This window comes from Psammomys obesus, unplaced genomic scaffold, assembly GCF_907164565.1.
Source record: "Psammomys obesus unplaced genomic scaffold, mPsaObe1.curated_primary_1811, whole genome shotgun sequence".
NCBI lineage: Eukaryota > Metazoa > Chordata > Mammalia > Rodentia > Muridae > Psammomys > Psammomys obesus.
Genome location: NW_026590061.1, coordinates 4470552 through 4484494, shown reverse-complemented (window position 1 = coordinate 4484494; position 13943 = coordinate 4470552). Strand labels below are relative to the sequence as shown.

Sequence of the window (13943 nt, the reverse complement as noted above, 5' to 3'; positions counted from 1 at the left end):
GCCAATTTGCAGGGTTTATTATGTTTGATAAGTCTAGTTTGTCTCATTTTCAGTGATTATCTGAATTAAATTGCTCTTCAGCAAACTTCAAGTAGAGAGAGGAAGATAGTGCACTTTTAGACTGTAAAGTGTTGAGCTGTCAAGGTAGCAGCAAAACACACACTCAAAGAAGTCAATATAATAAAAGTGTTAAACAGAAATATGCTATTATTGTCATACTTAATCTTTTCAATTCTACATAATGGGTAATGTGTTATAATTTGTTCTTTCATAGCTCATTCATCCCATAAATATGCTTCTGTCTTTAGTTACCAGGACACTATTCCAGTGTCACTATACCAGTAAGAAAGACAGAACCCTTTACCCTAAAGAGATCTCCGCAAATGAATGCCAGCCATATGAGAGCAGAGCGAACCAGAAAACATAATGTAATTGCACTTGCTCACTTGATGACGAGAAATACGGAGGCAGAGTAAGAGCTCAAAGCGCCGGGGTGTTGGAGGCCACTTCCCCAAATTGACCACATTCAAAGAGTCTAGAAAGAAGAAAGTCTCAACTACAAGACAAAATGCAAAGAGACCACTTCAGAGCCTGGCGATGGCAAGCGTCCACACACTGGCTCTGGAGCTTTCTCGGCCAGTTTCTGAAAGCCAGGAAGGGCTGTGCTGTGAGTGAGGAGGATGGGAAGACGCCGCTGAGGTGGCGGCCTCTCAGCCTGAGGGGCCACGCTGAGAGTCTCAGTTTATAGGTGAGATCTTTCCGAGCACGCTTACGGAATATCCAGGCTGCGAACCCCATGCTGGTGGCGAAGTGCAAGAGCTACCAGACCTCTCTTGTTTAGTTTTGGTCACCAGCTTGATCAGCAAAGGAGTGCCAAATGGATCGGGGCTGCATGCTCAGTGGGTCTACGTTATTTCCAGAGAACTGGACCACGAGGGTGAGGGCCTCATCCATGGAGTGTTCCCTTCAAATCCATGGATTTGTTAACTGATGGTGATATTGGTTAGTGGGGGGCAACAGGAAGCCTGGCCTGGTTGACAGAAACGTGTCACCAAGGATCCCTTTGGGCGCGGTACCTCAGTTCAGTCTCACCTACGTCCTGGTCTGTTTTCAGTCTAACACAAAGTGACCTTCAGCCAGTAATGCACCCCGCCCCCACTGCACACCGCCCCCACTGCACCCCGCCCCCACTGCACCCCGCCCCCACTGCACCCCGCCCTCACTGCACCCCGCCACTGCACCCTGCCCCCACTGCACCCTGCCCCCACTGCACACTCCTGCTACTATTCCACAACTCTGCCACCCTCATGTTCTGCCCAAGCAAAAGGGGGCAAGCAAGTGTGCATGAGCTCCCTGAACTCCGGAGCCTAAATAAATCCTTCCTTCCTGTGTTTTGGTCAGGCCACTGGTGGGCTGTGCACAAGAAACCTATACTGGTATAGGGGAGGGACCCAGTGGTGGACAGGGAGGGCTGCTGCAAGTGGCTAAGCAAGAGATTTGGGCAACCTAGATCAGAAAGTCAGTACAAAATGTTGTGAAATAGTGGTTCTGAAGATAAAACCAGTGTCAATGGACTCATTTTGAGCTATGAGAAAATGAAAACTAGGTGTCTCCTAGGGTTTGGTCCAAAGCAGGTGACAAATAGTCCCATGTTCAGCAGTGTCCAAATGAGCAAAGAATGGGGTTTAGGGGATAATTAAAGGCTATGTTCTGGAGACTTGAGGCTTCAGGTGTCTGTCAAGCATCCATCTCAATAACCTTGGTAGGAATTGGGGTGTGGACTCAGGCTGATGTCAAAGCACTCTATTAAGGAGAGAAATATTTCTTTCAAAATGACACATAATCCCAGCGCGACAAGGGAGCCAGGTCAGGACCCAGAAGAAAGTCAGGGACAGAGCATTGTGGAGGGTCAACAAAACAAAGCTAAGACAGGCAGGACATGGTGAGAGAGAGAGAGAGAGAGAGAGAGAGAGAGCGCGAGCGGCCCTGGATAATGTTATAAGGAAGGCAAAATTCTTCATCTTTTCCAATGCTCTTTGCACTAAGTGATGATGACTGAGAATCTACTACTTCCAGAACATTCAATGCAGAAGAAATAACCGGCTCTTCTCCTTCATACTGAAAATAGAGACAACCCTTGTGACTTCATAAGTTAGTTATCCTCAAGTCCTCAGTCTTCAGTGATTTCTCTTTCCCTTCTGACAAAAAAAAAAAAAACAAAAACAAAACTATGATACGATAAGCTTGCTTCATTTCTCAAGGTTTTAAAATTCTACTCCCAAGGTGCTTTCCAGGCACCAAGAAACCCTATTTCATAGACACACACAGGTACACATGAACATGGCAACACATAAAAATACCAATTAATTTTACTTTGTTTATAAGTGATGTGAATACTCACCAGCAAAAACTAAAAAACCTTAGAACTAAGCTCTGTGTCTAGGAACTAATAAACATTTTCTTTGTGCTACAGGGACCTAGGGTACGGGTCCTGACCCGGGATGTGTCTGTTTTCTTTGTGCAATAGCTCACCCGCTAACATGCTGTTAATTTCACTGGTTTCTAATTGTTCTACGTTCATGAATTCCCTTTAAAAACTGGAGCTCCAAACACTCGGGCTTCCGCGAGTCCTCCACCCAGGAATATCTCTTTTGCTACCCATGAAGTGAAGCAAATAGAGCACACTGTGGCTCACTTCAGGCCAGCTTTCACTTCTGCCCCTAATTCTGTTTGCTTTGAGCTGTGCTGTCCCCACTGTTGACAGGCAAGCCCCCATGGTCTTGGCTAAGTGCAAACGGGCCCTACTTTGTAAACTGACAGGACATGGATTGCAGAGCAATAGACTGGGATCAACTTACTCTGTCCACAGGTAGAAACTGGGATAAGCAGGGGCTCATGAAAAAGTGCTGTGGCTTTTTTCTGGGCTTTTCTCTTTCCTCCTATATAGTGGCCACATTTCCAGCTTGTGAAAGAGCAGCTCATCAGACAAAGGGCTGGCTTATAGATGATGTTCCAAGTGTATTTCCCTGCAGACTGTTCTGGTCCAGGCTTCAGCTATACTAACTTCAGATGAAACAATTATCTGAAGAGGAAAATGGTCCAAAACAGAAAGAAGGATGGGGAAAGGAAAGGAAGGGAAGAAGGGATTTCTTCTGGTAGAAGACCTCCCATTCATTTCCCCTTCCTTCCTCCCTCCCTTTCTCCTTTCTTTCCTCCTTCTCTCCCTGCCTCCCTCCTTCCCTCCCTTTTCCAGCCCCACCTCTCTTTTGGTAAGGAGCTCAAGTCAAGTTTTGTTTCAAAACCCATATTAGAACTTCCAAACCCTGGCATCAACCTAACTTTAATGTAATTACTATTTTTAGAGAAATACAGACATCACCCTTTTTACGTAGAGGTTTCAGTAATGACATGGACAAGTTTAAAAATCATGAGTATGCCATTTAATCCTTCGCAAATAAAAAACTATGACTGTTTAATAAATCTATTCTAAAAGAAAGAGCAAAGGGCAAGAAAGCACCAAAGAGTGATTCCAGAGACTTTACTTATTCTTAAGGCTTTGCAGACATTTAAGAAGATAATGAGGTTAAAACTATGAAGAGAAAACTGAAAAAAAAAGGCAATTATAAACCATGGGACTCTGTGCAGAAAAATGCAGGAGGCCATGCCAGTCCATCTGCTTAAATGTGAACACTGCCTGATTTTTCAACGGTCAGGAAGTCTTGCGGGTAAAGCACATGAATAGTATCAGGTGTTCACAGAAAACTATATAGAAAAAAGCAACTGGCTTCTGGGAATGGGAGAGGAGAGGCTGCCCCTGTCAGACAAGGCAGGAGGCAAGAGGCTTTGTTCGACAAGAAAGCATGTCTGAAGAAACGGAGGCTTAACAGAATGACTAGAGTAACGCAATGTAATGGATACACAGTATACTGTGATGTTCCAGAAGGGGCAGAAAGAAGATGTCAGCAAGGCAATAGTAATAATAAATGACCTGGAGACATCTCTTCAGGGTCACTTGACTACCAGAACAGTGCTATACTGTATTTGTTATTGTTGCTGCTGGCGAGGCTGTGTCTTACAGTGAGGCCTCTTCCATTTGGTCTCCTCTCTTTTGTCAAGCTGACCTCACACTCATGGAAATCTTCCTGCCTCCACCACCAACACCAAGATGACAGACGCGAACCACCACACTACAGTTGTATTTTTTATGTAGAGATAAAGACTGTGGTGGGTGTTGAAAAGTGTGTAAATACAGTCTAGAGGACCAGGCTCAGCATGGCTGCTTTCCTTGTCTCAGGTGCCCACTTTGCCACATAACAGGGCTTTATTGATAGAAATGATGAGATAGAGGCACATCAACTCTGCTTCTCTCTCTCTCTCTCTCTCTCTCTCTCTCTCTCTCTCTCTCTTTCTCTCTCTCATGTAATAACTTTGCCTAGGGAGGGAGATGATGGGAATGCATGCTACCCTGTCATTAGGTCATTGCCAAGAGACCTATCAACGTAGAAGGCTCGCAGGGGCTCCTGGTTTCTCTCCTGAGGGAAAGCCTAGAAGTATAGACCTGCCATCAGTCAGGTCCCCTTTCTTCTCTGTCAGGCATACCACCCTCCTCTCCAAACTGTTCTGTCTGCCAAAAGTGAAAGACAGAGGAGCAGGGAGCTCTTGAACTGACTTCTACCCCTGGGTGCTTCTTCTGGTCCCCTATCTCAATGTCAAGAACATACACATCCTGTCCAGTCTCAGGACGTGCACTTCAAAGAGCTCAACATTAGCTGGAACTCAAGGGGTTAATGCATTCCCTTCTGGGGCTGAACGCTACCTTAATGGCCTGCTGTTTATTCTTGGCATTTCCAGTCTCCCAAAGAGACAAGGTTACCTTGTAATCTCTTTGTACTCATGTATTGGGGGGGGGGTGTCTTATTGAGGAGAGAAAAATGCTTCTGACTTACCACACTCAGAGAAAGAAATCATAAATCAGCAGGCCAGCCAAGCACGATTATGTCACCGCTAACATTATTATATTTTCAATACAGTATTTCAGTAGGTTTCTTTCTGCATAATAATTTATCAAGAATTACCCAAATTCTAATGAGCTCAGAGAACTTTGGCTCCAAGAAAATGAAGCTTTATCACAAATTGGTTGAGCCCAATGACTGCAACTTAATCATTCAATTGTACTTAAGTCAAGTTGCATTTTGACTTTATAAGCATAAGTTTCCGGCGGGGCAGGAAGACATTTTCAAAGTTGGGTCATTAAGCCTTAAATGATAGGATATTTGTAGGATAAAAATGAATGGGGCCAAACGTGGGATATTTGAAAGTAGCCACTATCCCCAACTTCCAGACACCGGGAAAATCAAAGCCTGAGTGTTTCTGATCACAAATGCGACAATGAGAGATGGGTACAGATATAAACCTTCTAGAACCCCGTTGAAGTTCTAAAGGCCCATGAATCTGGAAGATCATACTATCAGTTTCTGCAATGACCCCACATAGACTGTGTTCATGTGTGTGTATGGAGGCATGTGTGTTCTTGTGTAATGCATACATGTGATATATGTGTCTCTAGAAGTGTGTGTATATATAAGTATGCGTATACAGAGAGATGTCTGTGTGTATGTGTGCATACATGTGACATGGGCATGTGTAGTGCATATGTATGTTTGCATGTACATATATTTTTGTATGTGTATGACTGTGCATGTATATGTATGTATTTCCATGTATGTATGTGCACCTTTGTATATGTGTGTCTATAGATGTGTATGCATTTCTTGTATGTATGTGTACATGTGTCTGCGTGTGTATATGACCGTGACTGTATGTGTGCAGGTGTCTCTCTGTGAATGTATGTTTATGTCTGCATACCTGTGTATACTGCTATCTCTGTGTATAAGTATTTCTGTGTGCATACATGTATATGAGTATGTGTGTGAGTGTCCATGCATACACATGTGAGTGTGCATGTATTTGTGTGTGGTTAGAACAGTTAAGTCACCCAGCCATGGGAATACTAGAAAAACTCATTTTTCTCTCTACCGATGTAGTTCACTGAACAACTGCCCTCAGAGAATGGTGTTCCCGCTTAGCTATCATGATTCCCATTTCACAGCTGAGAATAACGAACCTCAGAGGACACAAGCCAGCATCTCGGTCTCACAGATCCAGCAAAGCATGAAAATGCAGAGGCTGGCTTGAGGACAGCTCAGGCAGGAGCATTTCTCCTCAGAGAAACAGCTTGAGGTATACTCCAAGGGGCTGAGTCCTGGTCTGTGGTGTAGAGGGTCATGCTCATGCCCAGTGGGGTCATCAGGGGAACAAGGTACTTCCTCACTCACACGCAGCCAGGCCCGTCAACGAGCCAGAGCTGTGACTAATCCTGCGTGCTCACCTTACGGATCAAAAACCAGAACAGCGGTTGTAAATGACTAATTCTTTTCTCCCAAGAGAACACAATGAACAATGGTTTGAGAGTTGGTCAGATGAGTGAACTATGTGATTCTCTCAGAATTCAAACCTAACGTCCTGTCTGGGAGTCATGAGACCAGGCACCTTACCAGCAGACGGCTATCGTCAAATGTACTGAAGGATTTTATACATGAGCACTGTTGAATTCTCACTGTTCACCGTCAAGAAGACCCTTAAGTTCTACGGGCTCCAACCACTACTGCTAAGAATCAGCAAAACTTACAAAATAAGGCATGCCTCTAAATACCTCCCCCAAAGCTCCAGAAACTCCATCTCCTCAGACGTTCTGACAAGAAAAGAAATGTGCATCTCTAGGGACACTTGACTTGTTGTCATAGAGAAGTGGAGTGGAGGTCATGTGTTTTCCTGCCTAAAAGGTTTTCATACAGTGAGTTGGGTCAAGATGGACCGCCAGCCTTGGCTCATTATGTGGAACACAGAGCATCCATCATCCATATCGAACAGAGGGAGACTTACTGTATAAGGAAATCAGGAAATACACCGCTAAAATGTTACTACTGTAGAAAATGCAAACAGAGAAAAAGGGAAACGCCACTAACAACAGAAGTTTCTCAAAAATGAAAAAAAAAAAAAAGAACACTGGGAAGACAGCTTTTTCTGAGATCTTTATAAATGCCATTTCATGTCTTATTGTGTGTTAAGGGTGGGACACAACAGGTAGGAATAAAAACTGTCACTCTTTTAAGGCCAGGAGGGGAGCATCTTAGGAGACGCTGCCACTGTGGAGAGAAGGAAGGCTGGACCTCCCACGGCCCTAGCATCAATTCTCATAAAGACCGGGACAGGGTCTCGAGGGAAGATGGGTGATTCGGTGTTAGGATAAGCCTTTGAGCATGGACCATTATAATTATTTGTGACTAAAACATAAAACGGAAGCTTTACTTCTTCTTTTAACACTAACGAGTTGTGTGAACAGCCCTGTCAGAAGATGGCAACCCTACTAAGCCTCTACCAGGAAATACATAAGAAGAATATGCGGTCATATTAAAATTATGGATTTTATAGTAAATATTGCGATGGACATCGGAGGAGGGAGAAAACAGGGAACAGGACAGGAGTCTACCAGAAGGGCCTCTAAAAAGCTCTACCCTGCAGGGTATCAAGGCAGATACTGAGACTCATAGGCAAACTTTGGGCAGAGCACAGGGAATCTTATGAAAGAAGTGGGAGGTAGTAAGACCTAGAGAGGACAGGAGCTTCACAAGGAGAGCAACAGATTCAAAAAGTCTGGGCACAGAGGTCTTTTCTGAGACTGATACTCCAGCCAAGGACCACTCATGGAGATGGCCTGGAACCCCTGCACAGAGGTAGCCCATGGCAGCTCAGTGTCCAAGTGGCCTCCACAGTAATAGGGGCAGGAACTGTCTCTGACAGGAACTGATTGGCCTGCTCTTTGATCACCTCCCCCTGAGGGGGGACCAGCCTTACCAGGACACAGAGGAAGACAATGCAGCCACTCTTTGATGAGACCTGATAGACTAGGATCAGAGGGAAGGGGAAGAAGAACCTCCCTTATCAGTGGACTGGGAGAGAGACACGGGTAGGGAAGAGAGAGGGTGGGATTGGGAGGGAGGGAGGTACAGGGGGGGAAACAAAGTGAATAAACTGTAATTAATAAAAATAAATTTTAAAAAATATTTCATAAAGAACCGACCCTCAGCAATTTAGGGAAAGCGGTTCGTGTGCAAATTAGTGTGTGCTTTTCCCTTAGCGGAAGCCATGCCAGAGTAAATCTTGTCTTCATTCTGTTCATGAAGGGTTGAGAAGATAAAATTCTCAGGTCAAGAGCGATTTTAATATGGATGTTTGTGCACAAACGTGAAAATGCACTCATTTCCTTTAATTGAACAATACATTTCAAGTGGGGAGAAAAAAAGAGACCTAACTTACCCTCACCTTCAGAGAGACACACGAGAGACAAAGGGACACGCTGAGCAGATATTTTGTTCTGCACTGTGAAGCCATGCAGCTGCCAGTCTTCACAAACTCAGTCTAGCCCATTGAGTCCAGCTGTCCAACCAGCGGCCAATGGCAAATGCCTCGCTTCGCAGGTAGACCACTTAAACTACCACAGTATTTGAAGTTAAAACAAAGAGTTTCGGGGGCAGCCTAATTGTGTCTGAGGTAACTGTGTGTGCCACAGTGTAGGGACTGGAACACATTGTTTTTGAGGCGGAAATAACAATGACGCAGAGCGCTCAGAAGGTGCAGCAGAGATGAGTAACGGTGGTTGCTATGCCGGGTTCTATAGGGTGTTACAGCCGCGCTCGCTCTGAAGGAACAGAAAGGCACTGAGATCCGAGGAGTAGATAAGTGTTTCCAGATAACAAACACAGTTTAAGTGACCGCAAGTTCTTGCCCAAGGTGGGCAGAGAAAGAGTAAGCATCAGTCTGCATGCCTTGGCATGAAGTCGGAGGCGCTGACTCCTCCAGATAAATGGGAGGGCATGTTTAGTAAAACAGTTAAGGCTACACTGATGACTGAATGAAATAGTTTTTAACATTTGCTTCTATGGCATTTACAGTATTAAATATACTATCCTTGAGAGAAAATTTCAAGAGAATGATGACTTTTACCCACACAGAAAAATGTAAGTTAATCCTGGAGCCAGGTCTTGCTTCCAGACAAGCTATGACCCGACGTTAATTACTGGCTTCACGTATCCATCCTTGGCTGGTAGGAGTCCAGTGCTCAGCAGACACCGTGTCTTACCACCATGGGAAAGGTTACAGTTGTTGCCTTTCTATTGTATGATAACAGAATCCCATGGAACCTCGGCAAGCCTGGCACTGCTGGGCACCTGGCCTCTACCTCAGGGTGATAAAGTCACACCTCACTAGACCCCAGTGCGCGAGCGCTTAATGATGGCATCACTTACATGCTGCCAGGAAAGGGGCTTCAAGATGGACAGGAGAGAACTCTGTCTACGTAGGCAGCACATACTAGAAAAGACATCTCCTCTGATGATTAATTTCATCATCTACTACCATGGCAGATGCCTTCTTATCAAAGTCCTTTAACATTGTGATTCTTCAAAGAATAAACATGGACTTGTTTTTTCGCAGGCAATACCACTGTGATATCTGATGCACACGGATTCATTACCTTCTCCGTGTCCCACTTTGATCACAAGTGGCTATCAATGGAACCTCTGAGTTCTAACCCAAACCCAGCTGTAGACTTTCTGCTGGGTCCTTGCACCCACCCCATTAGGAATGTCCACAGGCGTGACTTCCAACAGTAAAGCACAAAGGAGTGAAACAGTGTTCTATAATGATATCCCCTAGGTATGGGGTCGAAATTGCTGGCAGCCTGCTCAGATACTGCCAGACAAAGTTTGCTCTATGGTAGAGCCAGCTCTTGAGAGTTGTATCACACAGACAATACATACAGAATTGAGCCAAAAGGGCCTCCAGCTAGGGGGTCATTTCCATTAAATTATAGAAGACTGAGAAAGGACAGATTCTCTTTAACTGGAAGGATGCTGAAATGCTGATTTCTGACCTGGATCTGTTGCTGAAGCAAGTTGATTTTGTGTTGTTGCTGCAGAAGCTGCTGCTGCTGCCTCGCGATCTGTGGAGAAACAGAGAACACTGACAATACAGTGAGACCCAGGGCAGGGGGGAACAACCCGGTGCCCATCACAGCTGGACTTGCCACTCCTCCGTGAGCTGAACTGTCATCCTTGAGGAGGATCCAAGGAGACATTTAGTCTCAGCCACCACTTACACCGTTTGGAGCCTAGACAATGGCCCCTCCCAGTAAGACACAGGAGGCTTTTGATTATTATTCTCCACAGCAAGGTATCAATAGGTCCTCTACTGATGCTGTCAATCATTCTATGAAAAGTGTTGTGCCAAAAAGAGGGGTTGCTGGGGCCAAAGTTCAGAGAAGCCCAAGGTATCAAAGATACTAGATTCCTCAGTGAAGTTTTGGGGCTGGTTGGTTTGCAGTAAATACTATGCCCATCTCGGCCACTCACAAACGTCTTGAACAGCGGCCCTTCACGTCCTCTTCTATTCTGCACACTTATCTCCCTGGGTCTCGAATCACCTGTATTTCTCCCTTTCAAAATGTGTTATAAGCCCCACCCAATGCATTCAGTCTTGAATTTTCTCTCCTGGCTCTGTGACCTGGCACTCTTTTGCTTTGATTCTGCATCATAATTAGATGTTGGAACCTTGAAGTGCTTAATGTAAATGCTTTCCTTCCTTGTCTCCTTTCATACATGTGCTAAAAGGTTCTGTGCTCATTCTCATGGCCAACATGTCTGTTTTAAGCTTCACACACACATACTCAAGGATGCTTCAACTTCAACAGGTGTGGAATTAGTTGAGATTTAGACCTGCGTATGACGACCTTGGAAATTCTCTACCTCAGGGAACAGCAGTCACATCCCTTCTGCTTACACTCAGCCCCTTTTGTGTGAACTCAGAACAACACCCTGACCTATGGCTTTGTATTTACTTGGAAGAACTTCCTAATCCCTGAAAACACTTAAGAATGTAATGAAGGCACATCATGTGCTATGAAAGACCAGATGTGTGCATTTGCCTAGATGAGTGTGTACTTACTGAGACCAGAAAGTAAAGAGGTGACTTCAAATACTACGAGATCTAGAGAAAACCTCAGGAGAGGCAACCTGACCTCTGGAATAAATAACTCTATATCTTTTTCTTACAAAGGAGCCTGGATTTTCCTATAATTTCTATGACACAAATGTCTCCTTTACTTTTTTTATTAGAAAATTGAGGGTGAAAGGTAAAAAGAAGGGGTGGGCTCCATGACTGTGGAACAGAACTATGTCATTCCTCTCATGGCTGCAGAACAAATTTGCTATCTTTCTGCCCTCATTGCTACAGCATAGAAAAGAGCATTTCCTTTTTTGAAGCAGCAAGGTGGAGTTTTGGTTGTTTGTTTCTTTAAGACTATTACTATTACTATTGCCAAGGTCTGGGTCTTGCCTCTCACATGGCATTACTTCACTTGACACCTAGTTTCTTTCAGAGATATCACAAGAATATGTCAAGAACATGGTCACTTCAACCCCTCCCTCCTCGCTCCTGTTTTAAGCTACCAACTAAGCTAGGAGGATGTAACCACCTCCTTCCTATTTGCTCTCTGGTTTCTGCTCTTTCTTCCTCGAGTCTATTATAAGCTACTGTCCATAGATATCTTTTTAAAGACATAGCACACCATGCTATTCATTTTTTCAAAACCCTTTTGCACCACTCGGGAGTACAAGGCAGCAGCCACATCGTGACTGCAAGCCCACATAGTTTGGCCTCCTGCTTCTCCCCTTTCATCTCTTTCTGTGCTCTTTCTCCATTTTTGCCACAGTTCTCTTGTAGCACCCTCTTGGATACAATGAGCATGCTCCAACTTCTCACGGCTTTTGCTACAGCCTCCCATTGGGAACCCCTGGCTAAGTGGCCATGTGGCTGGCTCCCTCACCTTCTACAAGACTCTGTTCAAGTACTGCCTGCTCAGTTTCTCTAAGGCAGCAGCTTTAACAAAGCATGGCTCTGTCTCTAGACCCTCACTTACAATCCGCTGCTTTGTATTTCCCAACATCATCAAAATGCCCTGTAGCTCACAGGGGTATTTTTATGTCCTTCTCAACATCTAGTAACTAGGTCAGAACCTGACTGATATGGATTTGTCGAACAGATGCCATGGACTAGAGTTCAGAAGCTATGAGAAGACCATGTGAGATTGATGGGTAAACACATCCCCAACATTGGAGGTCTGTGGCCATTAGTACATGCAGAGGGATGGCATCCTAGGCTGGTTGGGAAGTCCACAGAACGTAGGGTCAGGATAAAGGACTTCTCAGGTCTGGGAAAGCCAGCTTCCCCCCTCTCTCTCTCTCTGGTGGGGAAAGGCAGGAAAACATTGTCTTTGGTTCCTCAAATGCTGTCTACCATATGTTTTTTGGAAACCAGGTCTTTCATTGTTGGGAATCTTGCTGAGTAGACTAGGCTGATAGGTCAGTGGGTCCCGGGGACCCCCTTCTCTCAGTACAAGTACACATCAGCACACTTGGCTTTTTTAGAATGGCTTCTCAAAGATTGAACTCAGCCCCTCATATGTAGGAGTCAAGACTTTACACGCAGAGCTGACTCCAGAGCTCCTGCCCCTAATCTTAAGAGAAAAGAGGATCTGTGAATGCAGAGTGGGGATGTCCATGCCTGCTCCAGACAGATGACCAGACTGGAAGAACTGCATTCTGAAGACTGACCTGTACCTCTCCCAAGGACACTCAAGGCTATGGAGGGAGCATCTCTAGGCATCTCTACCAAAGGAGAGCTCTTCTGGAAATATCTCAGCGCGGTAAGGTTCCAAGAAGAATGCCAGAGATGTTGAGAAAGGAAAGCATTCTAGAATCTACCTTTGTCACTCATAGATGGGCCAAGAATGTATGATGGAATGAGCAGAAAACCCATTTATATTTAAAAGAACAAGCTGCTCTCAGGTCCTCCAAAGCAAGCAGGGGACCTCTGCGAGGTGACCCCTTCATCTGAGCCATGGTGTGACATAGCTAATGACACTGGAAACCTAAGGGCAAGGCTGGCTTATTACTGTCACAGAAAGTTGTCAGAACTCATCACAAGGCTAAATTTACAGGGGCCCTCAATAACAGCATGAATACATCTGAAAGCGAAGTGATAAGGTATTTCACTAAGAATTAAAACATAATGGACAGGGTGGGCTCAGAACTCAGGTGGTTGAGCCAAGAGGGTTAAGAATACAGGACATCCGGGGCTATACAGTAAGATATATAATAATGATGATGAAAAGGAGGAGGAAAAAAATAATAAAAAGAAAAAGCAAAATTAAAACATTAACACCTCTCACCGAAAAAAAAAAATGCAATCTTTTTTTATGATGTAATAAAGTACCAGTAAAGAAGGAAAAATGACTGAAGAAAATCTCACACCATACAAATCATGTTACCCGGGTATTTCTTTCCTCAGTTCAAACCTTCATCCCATCCCCGTTTCCACTCAGGGTCCTTCTTCCTTCTGCTCACTCAACAAACCCCCTAACTGTAATTCTCCATTCAGTCCTTTTCCACTCTGTGTCCACAGTAATTATCCACACTGACAGGTTTACCGTCTCGAGTGTGTGTGTGTGTGTGTGTGTGTGTGTGTGTGTGTGTACTCTCTGTAACATCTACTGACTTCTTGCCTCCCCATTAGAACCCTGCTTCCCTGTTTGAATCCCACCTATTCAAAGTGAATCTAACTGGCACTATTATTAGCCATTCTCTCTCAAAATGTTCTACTTCCAAGTGTTTCCTGAACTCTCCACTGTTGTTCATTCTTTCCATCACTTCACGGCTACGTATTGATTAACTCTGGCTTTTTGTGGCTTTCACATAGCTCTAGAGCACTGACCACCCTTGTAATTCATTACCTCCCATTTCCTTACCAGCCCCGGCTACCTGTCTCTT

General features: G+C 44.7%; 1 protein-coding gene across 7 annotated transcripts in view; it reads right to left on the bottom strand.

Annotated features, from left to right (window-relative positions):
* The window catches only part of Sox5 (SRY-box transcription factor 5), a 367386-nt gene that overhangs the window by 176091 nt on the left and 177352 nt on the right, over positions 1 to 13943 (bottom strand). For all 7 annotated transcript variants that reach the window (XM_055605653.1, XM_055605658.1, XM_055605654.1 and 4 more), the window contains exon 6: positions 9992 to 10060. In XM_055605653.1, the coding sequence (XP_055461628.1) occupies positions 9992 to 10060 (69 nt within the window). The remainder of the gene's footprint in view (positions 1 to 9991; positions 10061 to 13943) is intronic.